The following is a 19,212-nucleotide window of genomic DNA, read 5'->3' as shown; positions in this document are numbered from 1 at the left end:
AACTAGTTTTTGTTCACTTCTCATAATTATTCTACGTAGGTATGTATAATTAGTAGTAAATTTTTTTAAATTATTTTATTTAAAGCTTTTTTGTTGTTTTAATAACTTGTCATTCAATATTATCTAATCACCTAGGTACGATGCTAGTATAAGTTTTTATTTTTTTTTAGTAACGTGCTATTTAAATATAAATTTGAATGAAAATGAACACATGTATGTATGTACTAGCTGTGATGCATTCCTGCTAACTTTTACTGAGCAAGTTGTTTGCTTATATCTAGAAAAAAATGAATTTTTTGAAAAAATCACAAAAGGCAAAAGATGTTTCCTGTTTTATTGTTTTATGGAATACATAATTAAAATTTGAAAATAGTGAAATTTTTTAATTTTGTTCCTCCCCAGTGTAGATAAGACAATTTAAAATATGTGATTGTAATATGGCATTCCGCCCCTACAGCAGCTGACGAGAATGAGAGCAATTCTGTATGAAGGAGGAACGAGTGAAGTAGCACTGGAAGAAATGAAGAGCAATTGGCAGAAAATTTGGGACACGTCAAGTAAGGGTAGGTGGACGTATCAGCTGATAAGAGAGGTGGGTCGAGAGGGGATTCGATGAGCTAAATTTTTGGCTCATCCAATTCCTGACCGGCCATGGTATTTTGTGATGCATTCTCTGACAATGATGATATTAAATACCCAGGCAATCTTTGTATTGAAAAGAGTGGAGATGTGGCTTGTGGTGACAAGTAGCATCTTATTTTGGTGAGCTTGATATGCTGTTGTGTGACAGCATATTTGATTTAATTAAGAAAGCTAAAAATATTTTGTAAAGTCCTCACATCTGTCCTCACTTTCCACTTATAATTAGTACAGGATTCTTGGTATTCTTGAGAATTACTTTTGTCTTTTTCAGAAGTATATGTAATTCATGTTAGTTGACAACAATATCACAAATTGCTCCCAATAAATAAGTTATAACGATGTTACAACTTTTCAGCATTTTCTGCCTCTAAAATCATTCTTAGTTTTATTTTACATGGAAGTTAGTGAGCATAATAATGAGTTTTGGCCTTAAAAATAGAACTTATTGCGTACTTAGCAATCTTTTTTTTTTGTAAACCTCCAGGTTCACTGTTAGATATTGCTTCAGAGGATGAGATGAATGATTTGTAGTGTGTCTGAAAATGGCATGCCTGACCGGGATTAGAACCCAGGGCCTCCGGATGAAAGTAGTTACCATTTCTTTTTCCTGTTTAGCCTCCGGGAATTACCGTTCAGGTATTACTTCAGAGGATGATATGTATGAGTGTAAATGAACTGTAGTCTTGTACAGTATCAATTCGACCATTCCTGAGATGTATTGTTAATTGAAACCCAACCACCAAAGAAACCGGTATCCACGATCTAGTATTCAAATCCGAATAAAAGTAACTACCTTTACTATCAATCCAATCCTATCATTCGTCATTTACGTCACGAAAGAAACGATTCATTTATGAGCAATTTATCTTTCAGTATGTTTACTGACAAATTTTTTCTTGTAATTGGAATGCAATTGTTTTATTCGGTTAATCGATAGTATAATTAATGAATTATGGGGGTTTCCAGCTGGATGGTTAGAAATATTCTTTCTAGTCGTGGAACTAGAGGTAATTTTTTTAATTATTTGTTATTTTTGTGATTAAAAGTATTCGTTTTGTGTTTCGTTCAATATTGTTATATTCGTATTTTTTCAGGTTACACTGGCACCGATAAAGGAATAAAATTGGATCCTAGTAGAGGTATGTTGGTTTTTTCAATGTTTTCTTGAATGTTAGATGTGAATTTGCTGTTTGTTTTCTATAATAACATACTAAATTTTGTTGGTTACACAAGCCTAACCAATTAGTATTCTTAGGTTTTTTTATAGATTTTCTTTAAAAATTACATCAGCGGTAGTAATTTTATTTTTATTCAATAATTTTAGTGTTTTACTGTGTTTAGTTGTGTGAAGCTATGGAAAAACATATTTTGGATGTGGAACTAAGATGTTTTATTTCTGGAATGTAGATTGTTCGCATTATTAAATCGCAGAGTTATTTATTTTAGGTTTTTTGTACAGAAACCTATACATTGTAGTATTATATAAAAACACAAGATTATGTACTCATGAATGTTAGTACTTACATCTTAGTCTTCAAGTTTATGTTTAAATATGCTGCGTCAGTATTTTAACAGTCTTAATTTTTCTTTTTCCTGTTTTATTTTTTTAACATCTGAACTGAGATTTTTCTTAATTATACTCTGTCTGCTACATTTAATGTACCTGAAATAAGTCAAAGTAATGTAAAAATTCATTAAAATATTCATATAAAAGAAATAAAAAAGGATTGAGTTTCTGTAATGCTAAAATACTGAATCTGAGGTATAAGATTAGGTGCACGATCAATGATTGAAACCCAGGGTCAACAGATATAAGTAAAATAAGTATTTTTAGTGTTTTTAAAAATACATTATTGTTTCTTCATCTTGTTACCCAGCAGTCATCAGAAGGATCTATATGATTAAAAGTTATATTGTTACTTTAATATTATTTTGTCTTTTTTTAATATCTTAATAGAAAATCAAATAAAAGTGTATAATTACTTTTAAACCCCGATGTATGAGTTTAATTAAACTTGGGAATGTTTTGAAATAACTTACAGCTAGTAATATGTAATTTATAATTATTAGTTAATAATGTTGATTGCTAGCCACTTAGCATTGTAAACTTCCTATAGCAAATGTATCAGTGTTATCTGTAATTATAAGTAGATCTATGTCTGTAGTAAATTAGTATTCACATTTTATATCATTCTATATGATTTTAGTTTTTTATGCCTTTTTCATTATTACAAGTAAATCATAAGGACAACATTTTTAAACAATTAATTGTGTATATCATGTTACTGAATACTGACGAGTGATAAGTAAATATAGTTAATGAATTATTATTGAGATAATTAATTTACGTGAATACTGACAAAAATTACGCAAATCTAACAAAGGGATATACAATATTGTATGAAGAAAAGATAGAACAAAATTTTAATATTTTGTTAATATTCATAATAGTATAATCCAACAAAATTAACTATGCATAGTAACTGGATACGCACTTGTTTGACTGGTGAAAGAAGAGTAGAGTACTGGGGAGACAATCACGTTGTTGTGTAGCTGACCCCTGTTAGTGCTTAGTTAGGTAGGGTTTTTAGTTGTATTCATATTCTAATTATAATTAGAATATGAAGCTATGATTGATATTGAAATAATAACCCCCAATTGTGAGCATTCTGCTGAAGTGCTATAACATAGATATATTGATAGATAATAATGGCATATGATCACAGGAATAACATTATTTTGTCTTTGTGAACTTTAACCTATTTTTAAATATTCTTACTAAATGTATTATCCTATATATATTTTACTTAAACTACCTATATATTCTTAAACTGAGGTATTTTTGATAATTTAAAATATTAGAAAAAATAGAAGAAGAATATTAGATAAAACAGAATAATAAACAATTATCAAAGTATTCATCATCAGAAAAAAATTCTGTAAACAATCTAATATGTGATTTATATGATTTTTTGATTTATATGTGTATATGAGGGCCATTTGAAAAGTTCTTGGCCTGACAAAGAAAACACAAAATTTATCAGAAATTAAAAAAAGATTTTCAACATAGCCATTTTGCAATTTGATATATATAGATCAATGACATTCCAACTTTTTAATACCTTCAATGTAATAGGATTTGTCCAGCTCTGTAAAATGAGCGCATGTCAGCTTTGACCTCATCATTTAATGTAAATTTTTGTCCAGGGAGCCATATTTTCAGGTTTGGAAAGAGGAAGTATTCCCTGGGAACCAAATCTGGGAAATATGGTCCATGTGGAAGCAATTTGAAATGTAAATCATGAAATTTTGCAGCTACAACTGGAGACATGTTAGCAGGCCCATTATCATGGTGAAAGAGCATTTTCTTTTTTGCGAGATGTGGCTGTTCAGCCTGAATAACAACCTTCAATTGGTCTAATAGTGAAGCATAATACTCCCTGGTGATGGTCTTGCCTTTTTACAGGAAGTTTAATAGAACCACTCTATAAGAAAACCAAAACTTGTAGCCATAACTATTCCCACAATTGGAAAACCCGTTTTCGCTTTCTTTGGCGCACTTTCACCCACTCGCACTCCGGTTTTGACTTCTGTTTGGTGTTTAGCATGTAATGGTGTATCTATCAGTTATTTACTGTTATAAAATGAAGAAACTCAGCAAAATCCAGTTTAAATAAGTCTAAACACCTTTCAGAAGTGTTCAGTCAATTGCTTTTTTGGTCAACTGTTAATAAATTTGACCTAAAATAACTTTTCCATAGAGTAAAAAGCTTTTTCACATCCAAAATATTTAATAAAATATAAATAGACACAGTCTAGTTAGATATTTGCAATGTCATCCAGCTTGCATACTTTCAGTCATGTCATCAGTCATTTAATATGGTGTTGTGATTTCTTGAGGCATTTTGTTGGTAGCTGTTTTTGGTTGCCCTGATCATTCATCATCTTGGACAGATGTACGGACCACATTAAAATTCAGAAGCTTGTTTTTTTTATCAATGAAAACAAAGGGGAAGAATCCTGTAAAAATGAACTTTTTTTATATGTCTGTTGGGATTAAATCTTTTATAAAAGTTCTTTATAGCAACTCGATCATCAATTTTATCCATTTTTTAGTAAATGTCAGAACTTATTTGCATTGCTTATTCACTACAAAGATGAAACGTATGCATCTGCTGAAACATTGCAGCCCACCATCTAAAGGATCATACTTGATAAAAACATAGTGATTTGGTCATAATTGCATCATCTCTTTGTCAAGCTGAGAACTCTCCAAATGACCCTGGTATTAGTCCTTTTTCATTCTCTTTTCCCTTTTACAATTCTTCTCTGAAAGGTGCCTCTACAACATATGATTGAAAATAACATTTTACGTTTTTAATATCTTTCAACAGATACCTCCCCCTTCTTAATGCTTCTCTCATTTCTTATTCTATAATTTCATTTTGTTGAAACCAAATTTCAAAACCTTCATGGTTTTTTTTCATTCCTCTTGATTCATATTCTCTCTCCACTTTTTACAAGGCTAGGTACCAAGCTTTCAAGAATTGTGTACTTATATTTTTAAGTGTATTTTTCTCTTATATTTTAGTGTAACATATATTTAATTTCATTTCTTTGTTTTTATTTCTATTTATTTACCAAAGGAGTAAGTCAGTGATCGGGTTGTGTATCCATTAATATGAATCTTAAAATGTTAAGTTCTGCTTGATCTTTGGGTGATATGGTTGGTAGGTCTCATGACAAGGTAGGTATAATAGGTTAGGTATTATGAATAAGTTTGTGTGTCATCAGGAATATATTCATAAACAAACTGTGTACAAATTAATACTTTGGTAAAATAAAAATGTTTTACTCACTTCGCAATAAATGAGTACCAATAATTCCCTAATATTGTATAAATAATTTTGTTTTATAAATATCAATTCTATTTGTTCTCTAGGAGTTGCTGAAAATGTAAAGGAGATATTGATCAGTGTATCAAAAAAACATGGTGTTTCAGAAAGTCATCAAATTATTTATTTAAATGGATTTGTTAAAATTATAACTGATGAAAATGGTGATAAAGATTTTGGATTTCCAACTGAAGATATATTATTGTGGTATGTGAGATTTTGTTGTTTTTGTGTTATAGTTTAACAAAAGTAAGAATGCCATTAAAGGTTGCCAAAGAGATATTTTCTGCTGTTTGTTAAATAGGTAATTACCCTAATATTACTATTCATATGATCTCTGGCTCTTCCCAAATTTAAAGATGCTCTAAGAGAAGGAATATGTTTTAACATTATTGGAATCCAGCATAATGTGATATACAAACTCAAGAGTATTTTGAAAAAAGGGTTTCAAGCCTGTTTTCAGAAATGTGAATTCAAACCTGGATTTAAATTCACAGTGGGAGTACTTCAAAAGCAACAATATTCACTAATTAATGTTCAGTTCCAAATGTATGTTTTATGTACACTTGTTTCCGGGCGGTAAGTTTGTATAACTCTCTGAACAAATTTTTTCCAAGAATTCTGAATAAAAGCAATATTTTTCTGGGAAGGAAAAAGCCATGAATTATTTGTTAGTTGTGGTGAATATAATTAAGGATCATGTGGCAAAATTGTATTTGATAACTCTTTTCCGTTGCCTACAAAAATTCCAATATTAAAACAAACTTCTTATACACTTTAATAATGCTTTGAGTGTTAGGTAAGTTTTTCTGAAATGTTTATTTTTTAATGGTTAATTTAAAAAAAGATTTATTTGGAGTGATTTAATAAGATGAGAAATAATTTTTGATAAGGAAAGCAAAAATTGTTTCGGTGGTCTTGAAAAACAAAAAATATTATTTTTAACTAAACTTTAAATAGCTATAAACTAAAACACAAATGAATTGAGTAGAAAAAGTTAGGTACATATCTAATTTAGTTATATATCTAAATGAAAGGATAAAACATAACAAGTCTTATAAAAATTTTATATTGTGAGTGTTAAAACATTTATTTTTCTTAACCAGGTGGAATGCCCATTTGAAAAAATTCTTTTTCATTTTAAATATTTATTTTTCATTCTGTTCATTTTTTTCTTTTTTGCTTTCAGCTTACGACCTGCTATGGTACATGAATCTAGTCTTGTTTGAGCAGCTGCACTTCGAGTCGTTAAATTTCTTATTCAAACTAAACAGGATTTTGCTTCTTGTATAAAATTACAGTTTGTTAGTGAGGTATGATAAAAAAAAAATATATATGTTCAGCAGTTTTACCTCTGAGATTATTATTATTATTATTATTATTATTATTATTATTATTATTATTATTATTATTATTTACTCACTGTATAAGTATTTGCTTGTATATGTATGGGTACCTACTACTTATTTTAATTTTTTTATTCTATTTCACAATAGTTTTACTGTTACTGATTAATATTATTTTTATAATCTCTAGAGTCCATTTTTAGCAACTTTTTGTTTCTGTTTATTGTCACCACATGAAAAAAGATTTTCTGCATGTATTTCTCTTTGCAGTTGTATAATTTGATATATACTTGAATGCAGTAAGGCATTTTCCTGCTCTTCTTATTTGGGCAACATTAACCTGTTCAGTTATTCCCTCTCAAAATAAAAGATTCCAAATTTTGTTGCAATAAAATGAAGATAAACTCCCTAAATTTATTTACAATTCTTTCATTTGCTCAGTGTTTTCTTTACAGTTGCAAATGGATATGTAGGTGATACTGTTGATGATATGTCTCGTATACATGTGAGACATCATCCAGTTGATCACTGTTACAGCAGCAGTGGATTAAAAATTCCACAAGATCAGCAGGGGAATGATGGTAGTAAGGAAACAATATACTTTATATTGCTACACTGATAAAATTTGGAAATCATTGTTGCTACTGTATTAATACCTCATCATTGCAATTTTCGAACCCTATCCTAACATTTTGGCAAGTTTTCACTAAAGTATCTTCACATCTTGTAGTAACTGGAAAGAGAGTCATCATAATGGTAGATATGATTCTACCAGTCATCATCTGTGGGTGATTCATCTTCATAAAGTTGTAGCAACAGGCTGTTCAATCTGTCTAAGTATTCCTGTTGACTTTACAAAGAAAACTAAATGCTGTGTACGTTGAATAGTACAAAACATGTTCACCTTTAGGGATTCTTGCAGATGTTCAATAACTGGGAATTTCTGGTTCCAGATTCATGTTTTTTTGGCGATTCATAATTCTTTATATTTGAAAAGTTGCATCATCACTAAAGACAAGAAATTCTATAAAACTGTTAAATTATTCAATACTTGATGCAGAAATGAAGGTGCACTTCTTTATCGTCATTAACTGAGAGTGCACCAACTGATGTTTGTTAGGTTTGACCTCTCACCAAACTGTTTGTTATGAGATGTTGTATTGTAAGGTTGCATAAGTACTATAGTTGGAGGGGTATTACAGTCTTAAGTGACCAATCTGCAGTCTCTTTTTGTAGCTCTTGATATTCCAGCTTAGGAGTATATGTATCTTAAAAAGTTTAAGATAAAGCTTTATGTGGTAGAGTTGTATACAAGTAGACTCATCTGGAATTATGCTCAAAATCATCCTATATTGTTATTTAGTATGGTTTTCTTATATTTTGACAGTGAGTGTCTGCATATTGACTTGGCAGCAATGTTTCTAAATAAACTGCCTAATGGGAGACAATAACAACTTTGTAACATGGTTGTACAGTAACTATAAAGTAATTTACTCATTATTGCCTCTTAAGTCCCTAATTAATTTCTAATCAAATTTTATATTTATGGATGTTTTTAACCTTTCAACATAATATATTAATTATCTGATTTGGAGGACAGTTTGTATTAATAAGAATTCAGCTCGCTATAATCATATACAAAGTGGTGTAACCCTTTAAACTGTTGCATTCTGCAGTGTACTTTCAGCACATACCAATGTCATAAACTACTATTTGCATTTAACTATATTTATTTAAAAATTACACATGAGAATTAGAAAATATGAAGTTTCTTTAATAAGACTAATTAAAACTTTAAGAAGTGTATAATTTTTACATATAATAGAGGTAAAATTTATTATGCTGCATAAGTAGACATGTTATATATGTCTAAATAGATTTATTTATTACTAAACAGACCTGGTCATTTTTTCATCATCATAATTTTTTAAATTAAAAAAAAAAATTATTATTTGATATTAATAAAACTTTTTGATATAACAAAAAAATAAATTTTTATTGAGGAAAAACTTATATATATATATATATATATATATATTTCAAGCTTGTTTTTCTTTTCCATAGATCTTTAGATTTTTTACTGGATAATGATTGTGAAAGGACTCAAGCACTACGTGTTGTATGACGTTTACTTTCCTTAAATGCTGCTGAGTTTCCAATCAGTCTTGCACGATGTCTTGTATCACTTACTATGACACCTCCTGATATACGTGATCGAATGATTCGAGCAGTTCTGGGTACACTCGTTGAGTTATGTATGTAAAATAATAATTCTTTATTTATTTATTTTTATTTATTTTTTTTTCATTTGAGGGTGAAAAACAAGAAAATTGCCTTTTACTGAATTTTTTTTAGGCACATAGACCTTGGATTTCATCATTTGGTGGCAAATAAATTACATTGTATGCAAATGTCATGATGTAATAATAGATTCATAGTAAGTTCTATACACGTGTAATATTTATTATTTGCTGACAAAATAATTTGGCTTCAGTAAAATTTAATAAAGAATTAGGATAGAAGGATAGATTTTCTTGATGTTAAGTTAATTTAAGTTAACCCTAAGTCAACCCGGTCGGTGGCTTAACCCACCGGGTTGATCTAGTAGTGAACGAACGTGAGTTCCAGCGTTCAAGTCCTAGTAAAGGCAGTTACTTTTATACGGATTAAAAGGCTTATTTATTTTAAACTTTATATCATGCATGATAATGACTGTATGGAGGCACAGTGTAAATGACTATTAGGAGTTTGTAAGTTGTATACTACAGTAAAAAACACCAATAAGTTGAGTCAAGTCATTTTATCTGCAAGAAAAATTGTTCATTGTGAAATGGTCTTTACTTTAAATGTCCCCCTCATATATCTAGGAATTAGAAAAAGATTATTAAAAATATTTTTTTTTGAAATTTATGGTGAAAAGTCATGGAAAACAGAAAGATGTGGATGGACAATAATATCAAATCTGTTACACGAGTGAGGAAGGCACTAAAAATATATATAACAGAACTGAAATTATTATGAATGGTTATTTTTACTTCTTTGTATGAAGTAAAAGGATGTATTGTGATCGCGAAAGTTTCGGTTTTCAAATTTCAACGGAAATATCCATTTTGACCTTCCCTGAATCCATTTTTACTAGTCTTGATGTGACGTCTGTACGTAAGTATGTACATACGTATGTATCTTGCATAATTCAAAAACGATTAGCTGAGGATTTTGAAATTTTGAATTTAGCACTGTTGTAACGTCTAGTTTTGCACCTCCCTTTTTAATTGAAATCGACGGAGCCAAAAGTGTCCAAAAAAGCTCAAAATCCAAAACGAATTTGGATTTTCGACTTTTTCTTAACTGCAGTAATAAGCGTTCATTGAGAGCTTTTCAACAATATGTCATAAGTGGTACTTATTTTCCTTGGTTCCAGAGTTATAGCCAAATGAAATTTTAATTAATGAAATATTTCGATCTTAGAAGGACACATCGGTTCGAATCAGACTTCAGCTTTTTTTTTAAACTTCTTTTGTAATTTAAATTATTGATTTATTAATAACCTGTGATTGCAAAAATTTATTACCATAAATAGTAATTCAATAATTATAAAAAAATAAAAAATATCAAAATTTATTAATGAAATAAAATTAATTATATGTACTTTTTATTTAAAAAAATTGTGTATGTGTAATTTATTAGGCGTGCAAGAAAGTCATGAGGTGATCACATCAGATTTAAAAAAAAATATGTAGTGAAAATGAAGGTGAGAAAAAATGATTATCATGCATGGTAGTAATTCAAATCATTAACAGAAATATTAAACCGGTCATAAATAATATTATTAGCTAGATAGTTAAATTTACAGAAATAATACTTTAGTAAACATAAATAATTACTGGTATAATAAAAACCTTTATTTACAGATCAGCGAAAGAAAATGCAAGTGCAGAACATTATTTTGGAAAATTTTATTTTGGTCACTCTTCAGCTTTATTTGCTTTATTAGCACAGCTTGGAACTTTTATAGATAAGGAACACATTACTGCTGGTAATTTTAATCAAATGAAGAATCGCTCATGGCAAACATCAGTCATTGATCCATTTGGTTCTAATTTTGCTTCAGTTCTGTTGAGGTATGTAAACATCACCTTTATTAAAAAAAAGAATTTATAAAAACCTCTATTTATGCATTAAACAAATCAGTTAATAATATTTAACAAAGTCACATTTTGATAATCAGAAGTCTTCATGTGTTCAGAAACTTAAATTAATCAGTAAAGAGTGAATGGTGTTCTGCTACAATAAATAAATATCACTTACATAATTCAATAAGTTTATGTTTCAATATCACTATATATATATATATATATATATATATATATATATATAGTGAGAGAGAGAGAGAGAAAGAGCTTATTCTCAGTCCTTTCTCATTACTTGAGAAGAACTTTAGGTTATTATGGTCTCTATTTGCCATAATTTGCTCTTAACTTGCCATTTAATTAATTACAATTATTTAACAATGATTGTTTCAGAAAAAAAAACACATGTCGATGATATTTTTCAATATTAATTTGTTTATAATCAGTTTATGTTTGTTAATTTCAGTTGCAGTTCAGGTGATCCATACAGGATAATGTTTTACTTAAATGAAAAGAATTAAAGATTTAATGAGTGCAACGGTTATGTCTGTAATTGGGATCACTTTTATACTATATATAAAGATGTTATTAATCCAGTCACTTGTAATACAAAGTATTGCGATAGGATAGATTGGTTTTCAAGACAAAAAATGGAAATTAGTGAAGAGATTGTACAAATATATTATGAACTGATTAGAAAAAAAATTGAAAATATTATGTATGTTACTGTTGAAGATGAAGAAGGTAAAACTACTGATTTTATAAAATATGATCCTTTAAGAGTACAGTTAAATTATAATAATTTTAAAGTACATAAAAACTTAATCTATATATTTTGGGTTTTATTAATAATTTTTACTACAGTATTTGTAATTTCAACAATTTGTTTTTTAAAAAATAAATTACAATTAAGAAAAATCTGTTGTTTTAAAAATAAATTGTCATTAAGAAATAATTTTTATAACAAATATTATAATAATAATAATAATAATAAATACGTTATTTAATATGCTTTTTTGAGTTAAATGAATAAAACAAAACATAATTTCTTAAATTAAACATTTTTGATTAATTTCTCTTTCTTCCTTACAATCCAAGCCAACTGCAAATATATGTTCATGTACAGAATGGCGGTACTGTTGATCAGACCCTTTTAATAGTTGTCGAACCCGACGTTTCGTTTTGTTTATCGTTAAAAAGGTGATAGCGATTTCACCGATGACAAGTAAATATATTGCTTGTTACTGTACGCAATTGTATAGGTTATGGTATAATCGAAAAACTTTATAACTCTATAAGTAGGATAATTGCAACTTTTTTACCAGAAAAAAGGGGCTTTTTTACATGTCTCAGCACTCTTATATCCCCCCAAGACCGAGACTTATAAAATATAAAAGTGGTGGCCATGGTACAGTCCTTAACGTTGTCAAATTCAAATCATAATTTGCTTTACAAATGATTGATCATCGATTCGGAGGGCTGGATAATGTGACTTACATAAGGATGCAAAGTAACATTAAAAGATACTCAATTACATAAATAAATATATATTTTTTGAATAAACTGATTTATTTACTTACTTATTTACTTTACTTTTTAATATAAACTGATAACAACGTTTGCTTTTCCATATCACCTTGGAGGTAACAACTATTTCACGTTGATGGCTAAGAGTGAGCCTCAGAATCTTTAACTTCAAAAATTATCCTAATAATGATCTTTTCATCCGGAGGTCCCGGGTTCGAATCCTGGTCAGGAATGACATTTTCACACACGCTACTAATCATTCATCTCATCCTCTGAAGCATTATCTAATGGTAATTCAGGAGATTAAAAAAACAATTTAAAAATCAGCTGTTAAACAACTGATTTGCGAAGATAGTTCACCGCTAAACCAGCCCGGGTTCACATAAAATAGATTTAAAATAAATTTATTTTATTTAGCTTATTATTATTTTAAATTTAATAATACACACAGATTTATTTATGATAGTTATTTAAATGCAACAATTGCTTCACACGGGTAGTATCACAATAATTTGCATAGATATCGATTGAACAATGACGAATTGTTTAAAACTATGTTTGGTTATCGAAATATAATTTCGATATATATATATAATATATTTTGAAATATATAATTAAGTTTTTTGAAGCTCTAAGACTGACCGTTTTCGAGAGAAGTGGAATTTTTTTTATCCAATTCGGAATATTTTTTCACATTTTAAGTCACTATTACCATCGGGAAAGGAAGAATATACCGTCTTCGGTCGAGATGATAAAAAGAAAAATTAGAGTCGAAGGAAGGGGATTATACCTTAGACGGTCTATGACCTGATTGAAGATGGGGCGGTAAGAAAAAAAACAAGTCGTCGTCGTCTCCGATAAATGGAATATCGGTGAGTCAGCTATCAGATATCGAATTGACGTGGTACGCTAAAGAACTAAAAACAGCCAATTTTAGAGAAGCTTTCAAGTTGAACGTACGCGTTACCCACCAAACCGGAAACTATCGAGTCAATGATAATCAATCTGAATCGCAGCACCGGTCATGGGACGCATTGGGTACGTTATTGCAAATGCGTACGGAAAGTTGATGCGTTATCTTTCGCCAAACTTAACGGTAAATTACAATTACCTAGTTTTAGTCAGCGTAAAACACGGTTATTTGCGGACATTTGTCATCAATTCCTCAGTTGTAGTTCTCGACACCTATTATACAAATAAGAGCTTAAAATTATTGAACGAAAAATGAAAAGCATAACTTGACTGGTGTAATCGGAAAGTTATGCAGTTCATCGTCGTTGTTTTTCATTTAGTATCGTTTTGTTTATTCTAGTTTGTGTTAATTTTATGCTGTTTAAACATCTAAAATTCTTCTCCTTCAGTGGAACTGCCAACTGACATAAATCAAGAAAGAGCATTCTCCATGATGGTCTGTACTGAGCTTTTTATTTTAAATTACAGTATTCTTGTCTTACTTCCAATTATCCAATATTCTTATTCTACTTCCTCTTCCATTCAAACCTGCAACTTTTCCTTAAATTATTACTTTTTACATACAGTCATGTCTTAGGATGTGGCCTATCTAGTTAACTTCTTTCTTTGTATTGTCTTCCATTTATATTTGTCAAGACCTGATCTTGACAACTTGCTCTCACCAGTTAATACCTAACATTTTCCTCCATAGCCACAGTTCAAAACTTTCCAGATGCCAAGTTTTTCTTTTCTTTACTGTGCATGTGTCTACACCTTTCCCAGATCAATAGGTATACTTTTTGTCGTAGGCAGATTTCTAACCTTGCTGAAAGTCATTTTACCACTCGCAGTTCTGTTTCTATTTTTCGTAGTGCAACTTGCATCAAACTTTATTGTGCTTCCAACCTATACCACCTGTTCCAATTGTTTCTCCTCAATAGTAATCTTTGTTACACCATATTCCCTGGATATTTTCATTACTTTGGATTTGGAACACTGTACTTAATTGTTACGTAATAATGTAAAAAGAAATAATGATAATGTATTTGGAGAAATTTAACTGTGAAATTCACAATTAATTTTGATTTGAACTCAAATACTCTAAAAACTTTTTTGGATTAGGCTCTTTCTCACATGATACTAGTCAAAGTTTAATCTTTGAGGCTTTTTTGTGCTTATTAACAGTTCAACAACAAGGAAATTACAACAATTTTCCTTTATTATTAATATGTAAATTTCTTGTTTTATTATCTTAACAAATAAATCTTGAATTACAAAGTGTTACCTTAAGTAACACTACAATTATTTACCTTACAATTACAATTATTTACCTTAAGTAATGTTGTTAATAGCTTTCTTCTTCAGGATAAGAAAGTTTACTTGAAATCTTGAATGTGGTATGTGAAATTTAATTTAAATATTTTAAAATAATTTTAATATTAAAAAAAAAAATTAAATTTTATATACATCTTATGTATGTTTTTAAGAAAGTTGAAATAATTTTACTTTGTAACTATAAACTACAACTCTTATGTAAATATTCAAAAAAATTTCTATTATACATATACTTTGAATCATTAAAGTAAATGATTATTTTACTTAATATATAAATTAAAAAATAAGGTATTTTTTATATATTTCTGCAATAATAAAAGAGCTAAATAAAACAATTGATTCAGTTATTCTGAATATAAGTATATTTTTTATCATAACTTAAGTAATTTATAATTTCTTCTTTGACAAAAATGTTTAATTAAATATTTAAGGACGATGCTGGAAAAGATAACTATGGAAATATAGGGTAAAAGTAAGCATGGATCATTTCTTTGTGGCCATGAAGAACTAGATTTTTTCACTTTGGTAGACGTATATATTTTAATATCAGGCAAATTAGACATATTACTTATGTTTTCACTTATACTGAATATTGGAAATATATCCTCTGTTTGTGGTTTACTAGTTTTATTATTATTATTGTTAATGTTATAATTAAAATTTTCTTTAAGACTGTCATTAAACACTCTGGTTCCAGTAGTATCATTTTTACTTATGACATTCTTGTCTAATTTTATAGCATTATTATTATTATCATCACCATGACCATCATTGTTGTTTTCATCATTATTAATTTGAAGTTTCATTGAATTTTTATTTGTTTCTTCATCATTATTTTCATTTTGTATCTTTATATCAGTATTTAGTAACCATGACATAATGTCTTCTAATTCTGTACAATAATCTGTATTACATTGTGTTGGGTCAAGATTATATTTATACGAATCATAAAACTGATTCCAACTACAAATATTTCCACCACATGCTTTGAACTCGAAATTCATTTCATTCAAATAAAATGCAATTTTGTATAGTTCATCAGATTCACACCTATAAATAAAAATAAATGTTAAGATAAATAGATCATTAATGAAAATAAAAAGTTTAATTAAGAACAATTAAAAATGAGTAGTTTGAATTTTAACTATTTGAGGGTATGCTAAATGTATGCCTCTGAAAACAAAGCTAATTTCTATTCCAAATGTTAATATAGGCATCACTGTTATCTATTATCTCTCACACTATAGTGTCTGTTTCTGTGCACTACATCTATAATCATCTCCAACACTATGGTTTGAATGAAATGTTTAATTTTACTATCGCACGACTTTTACACCACATGTAGTTTTTTCATTTACATTGATTGAATTCATGCACGGTATAATCTAACTTATGGTTTCTGTAATAAAGAGATTATACCTGGGTAAATCAAGGGTGAAGCGGATGAGCATAGTGATAAATGGAATTGGGTATATGAGAGAATAAAAGAGTTAATTCGTGAACCAATAGGTGTGGAAAAAAGTATTTGAAGGCTCAACCTTCCAACTGTTTATATCCAAGAGTAACCTCACATTTGGTGACCATAGTTAGAAACAATATTAATGAGAAAACAAGAAATCTGAGTGCTTTAATGAAGTAACTTAAGAACAATGAGTTGTGATTGTTTTTGAATAATTATTTTGTTTTTTTAATTGACTAGCACAGGATTTAGTGAAATGTAAAAAAAAATTATAAGTATGAGGTATGAATGAATATGAATATAAATGAAAATAAAAATTTTTATTCATGATTATCTTCAACATTCTATACATTTATGAGTTTATTATCCAAAAAAAAAAAATTATTAAAAGCTGTGTGAAAGACCAAAATCCTTAGATCACCTCTTTTGTGTGTACTGATACATTCATATTTCCAAAATTTAAAAGAATAAAATCTTTGTAATATGATTCTAAGATTATATTTGCTACCTATTACAAGAAAAAAAGATTACACTTTGTGTAAATTTGACAAAACACTTTGTGTTAATTTTGACAAATCTATAAATCCCACACATACTCATATATTTACAAATACTGTCAGTTAACCTTACCAAATTTATAAAAACTGAAATTTTTATTAAGTTGTTAAAATGCTACAAACTGGTTAAATGAATACTTAATTTATATAAATCCACATTCAACACATAAATTCTGGGTAATGGGGAAAATGTTTCTTAGGGAAGCCTGTGCCTCTTCAAGGGTGGCTTTTTAGTATTTGAACGAAAAGCAATGTGTTACTTTTCAAATGTGCAGTGTATATTTGAATTGGTCAATGCAAAATCATTAATGTATTACTCCCATTCTAGTTCATGTAGTGAGCATCCAATACATAAAGGAGAGTTTGTACTGTTTGAGAGAGTACTTGATATAGATGAAGTTTGTTTAGATGCAGTTTACCAGACAAATTACTCCTATTTGTTTTCGATATATCCAGGTGCACCTTGTGAAGGCTCAATCTGACTTTTGTTAAAGTTGTTATTTTGGAGAAAAATTAAAAAATCTTATCCTAAACATTACATCCTACTCTAGTTTTTAATAAAAATGTAATATTTTATGTTTCAGAAGAGTGTAAAGTAGAATCACTATGGATGTTAGTTCGACATGGTACATGTTATGCTACTGAGAATAAAATGAGAAATTTTCAACAATTATGGAGATTGAAGAAAATGATACTGAGAAATCATTATTCTATAAAAAGTAGAAGAGATATTCTAACATAACTTGTATAAAATTTGTAGTGAAATATTCTTAAACACTTTTGTTTTATAGTCATTTATAGGAGTACATTAATTGATTTCCAAACTGATGGAGCTAGTTGAAGTTTTTCTTAAATTGGTATGAATAAAATTGAATTCAGGTTGTAGCATGCTGCATCACCATTACTCATGAAGAGTAAATGCGCATCACACAATATTTTAGTCTATGACAGATGACAATGATAATTGTTTAAACTGTAAATTTTTTAATCTGACCAAATATAACAATGAGTTTTTAAAACTCATTTTATTTCATTCTTAGTCACTCTTCTGGCTGTTTTTAATGATTGGTGCTTTTGTTCTCCAATCACAGAAGCCTTGTATTTGGCGACAAGGCAACACAAGACAACTGAACAGCAGTTGCATTTTTGTATATGTTAATAAAAAAAAAAAAATAAATAACATGAATCAAATTTTATAGCTGAAGATATTTATAATAAAAACATTAATTTTCTTGACCACTAGTAAAAAAAGTAACTTACAAAAATAGAAAACCAATGAATGACAGACACTTTCCCATAATATATCAAACCATCTAACTGCAAATTATATGCTTTAGAAGCATGATCAAGGGTGGCTTTTTAGTATTTGAATGAAAAGCAATGTGTTACTTTTCAAATGTGCAGTGTATATTTGAACTGGTCAATGCAAAATCATTAATGTATTACTCCCATTCTAGTTCATGTAGTGAGCATCCACTGCATAAAGGAGAGTTTGTTTAGGTGGGTTTATCCAAACAATTTTATAGTTTTTTAATGGGAAAACTACTTTTCTCACCATCCACCATTTTCCTGATCTTTGAACTCTTCATCTACAAGATTTTTCCAAGGTTTTACCAGTCAATATCCAGGAACATGTTTCCTTTCTCTAATACCTTTACATAAAACTTAACTAGGAACTATGATGGTTATTAGGTAAACCCAGGTCTCCTCATATGTCCTATCACATATATAAATATACATAAGTAAAGCTCAAAATAATTTCTTACTATACACATATTAATGATGCCACTAAAGGTAATTTACATCAGACATGATTAGTAAAGTATGTGAAAAAAATTTATTACATCAGTTGCTACTCGCATCCATAAAAAAAATAGGTTGTCATCAATTATAAAAAAATTTACCTAATTCCAGGAGAGTTGAGAAAGAAGCCAATCAAAATGTACATTTGCTTTAATCAGTTGCTCATTCACTTTAAAAAATAATTCAAAGATAAACAAAGTTAGATAAATCAAATTAGTATAGCTGATGTTTGTTTGAGTGTATGGCAAAATGAATTATGATGGTATAATAGATTATTGAATTTCATTAGCATTTTGAGTATCATAGTAAAACATTGTGATTGATTACAAAAAAAAACCAATTAAATAGATTTAGTGGACAAAAAATATTTTTAAATTAATTTTTTTACGCTTATATCACCTTGTTTTGTCTAAAGAAATTTGGATGAATTTATTTTCAACAAGTAATGTATATATACTAATAAAAATATCTCAGTTTATTAGTAGAGGAAAGTGTTGTTATACCTTGGGTCAATTTTCATTTTATTTTATTTACTTACAACTGTGTTGTAATTTTTAATTGTTAATG

At 28.7% G+C, this 19,212-nt stretch overlaps 2 protein-coding genes across 4 annotated transcripts in view; one reads left to right on the top strand and one right to left on the bottom strand.

Annotated features, from left to right (window-relative positions):
- Nucleotides 1-1,433: 1,433 nt before the first annotated feature.
- LOC142330090 (rapamycin-insensitive companion of mTOR-like) lies at nt 1,434-18,987 on the top strand. Its single transcript, XM_075375148.1, has 8 exons — nt 1,434-1,649; nt 1,737-1,781; nt 5,585-5,744; nt 6,727-6,850; nt 8,948-9,138; nt 10,795-11,004; nt 11,480-11,757; nt 17,427-18,987. Exons 1-4 carry the CDS (start codon nt 1,595-1,597, stop codon nt 6,764-6,766), a joined length of 300 nt encoding a protein of 99 aa, XP_075231263.1. The 5' UTR covers nt 1,434-1,594; the 3' UTR covers nt 6,767-6,850; nt 8,948-9,138; nt 10,795-11,004; nt 11,480-11,757; nt 17,427-18,987.
- Nucleotides 15,041-19,212, bottom strand: part of LOC142330089 (multiple inositol polyphosphate phosphatase 1-like) — a 45,343-nt gene continuing 41,171 nt past the window's right edge. Inside the window, exon 9 of one of the 3 annotated variants that reach the window (XM_075375147.1) lies at nt 15,041-15,876. In XM_075375147.1, the coding sequence (XP_075231262.1) occupies nt 15,198-15,876 (679 nt within the window). In that variant the 3' untranslated portion in view covers nt 15,041-15,197. The remainder of the gene's footprint in view (nt 15,877-19,212) is intronic. The other 2 variants (XM_075375146.1, XM_075375145.1) reach the window with 2 other exon arrangements.

The sequence above is a fragment of the Lycorma delicatula genome, chromosome 9 (assembly GCF_047948215.1).
Source record: "Lycorma delicatula isolate Av1 chromosome 9, ASM4794821v1, whole genome shotgun sequence".
In the NCBI taxonomy this organism is placed as follows: Eukaryota; Metazoa; Arthropoda; class Insecta; order Hemiptera; family Fulgoridae; genus Lycorma; species Lycorma delicatula.
The sequence above is the reverse complement of the archived record's forward strand: the minus strand, read 5'-3'. Positions and strand labels throughout refer to the sequence as shown.

Excerpts from the sequence above, each read along its gene's own strand:
- LOC142330090 (XM_075375148.1), top strand. The coding sequence starts at position 1,595 with ATGGGGGTTTCCAGCTGGATGGTTAGAAATATTCTTTCTAGTCGTGGA. Across the intron at positions 1,650-1,736 it reads TTCTAGTCGTGGAACTAGAG|GTTACACTGGCACCGATAAA; the intron begins GTAATTTTTTTA and ends GTATTTTTTCAG. Across the intron at positions 5,745-6,726 it reads ACTGAAGATATATTATTGTG|CTTACGACCTGCTATGGTAC; the intron begins GTATGTGAGATT and ends TTTTGCTTTCAG.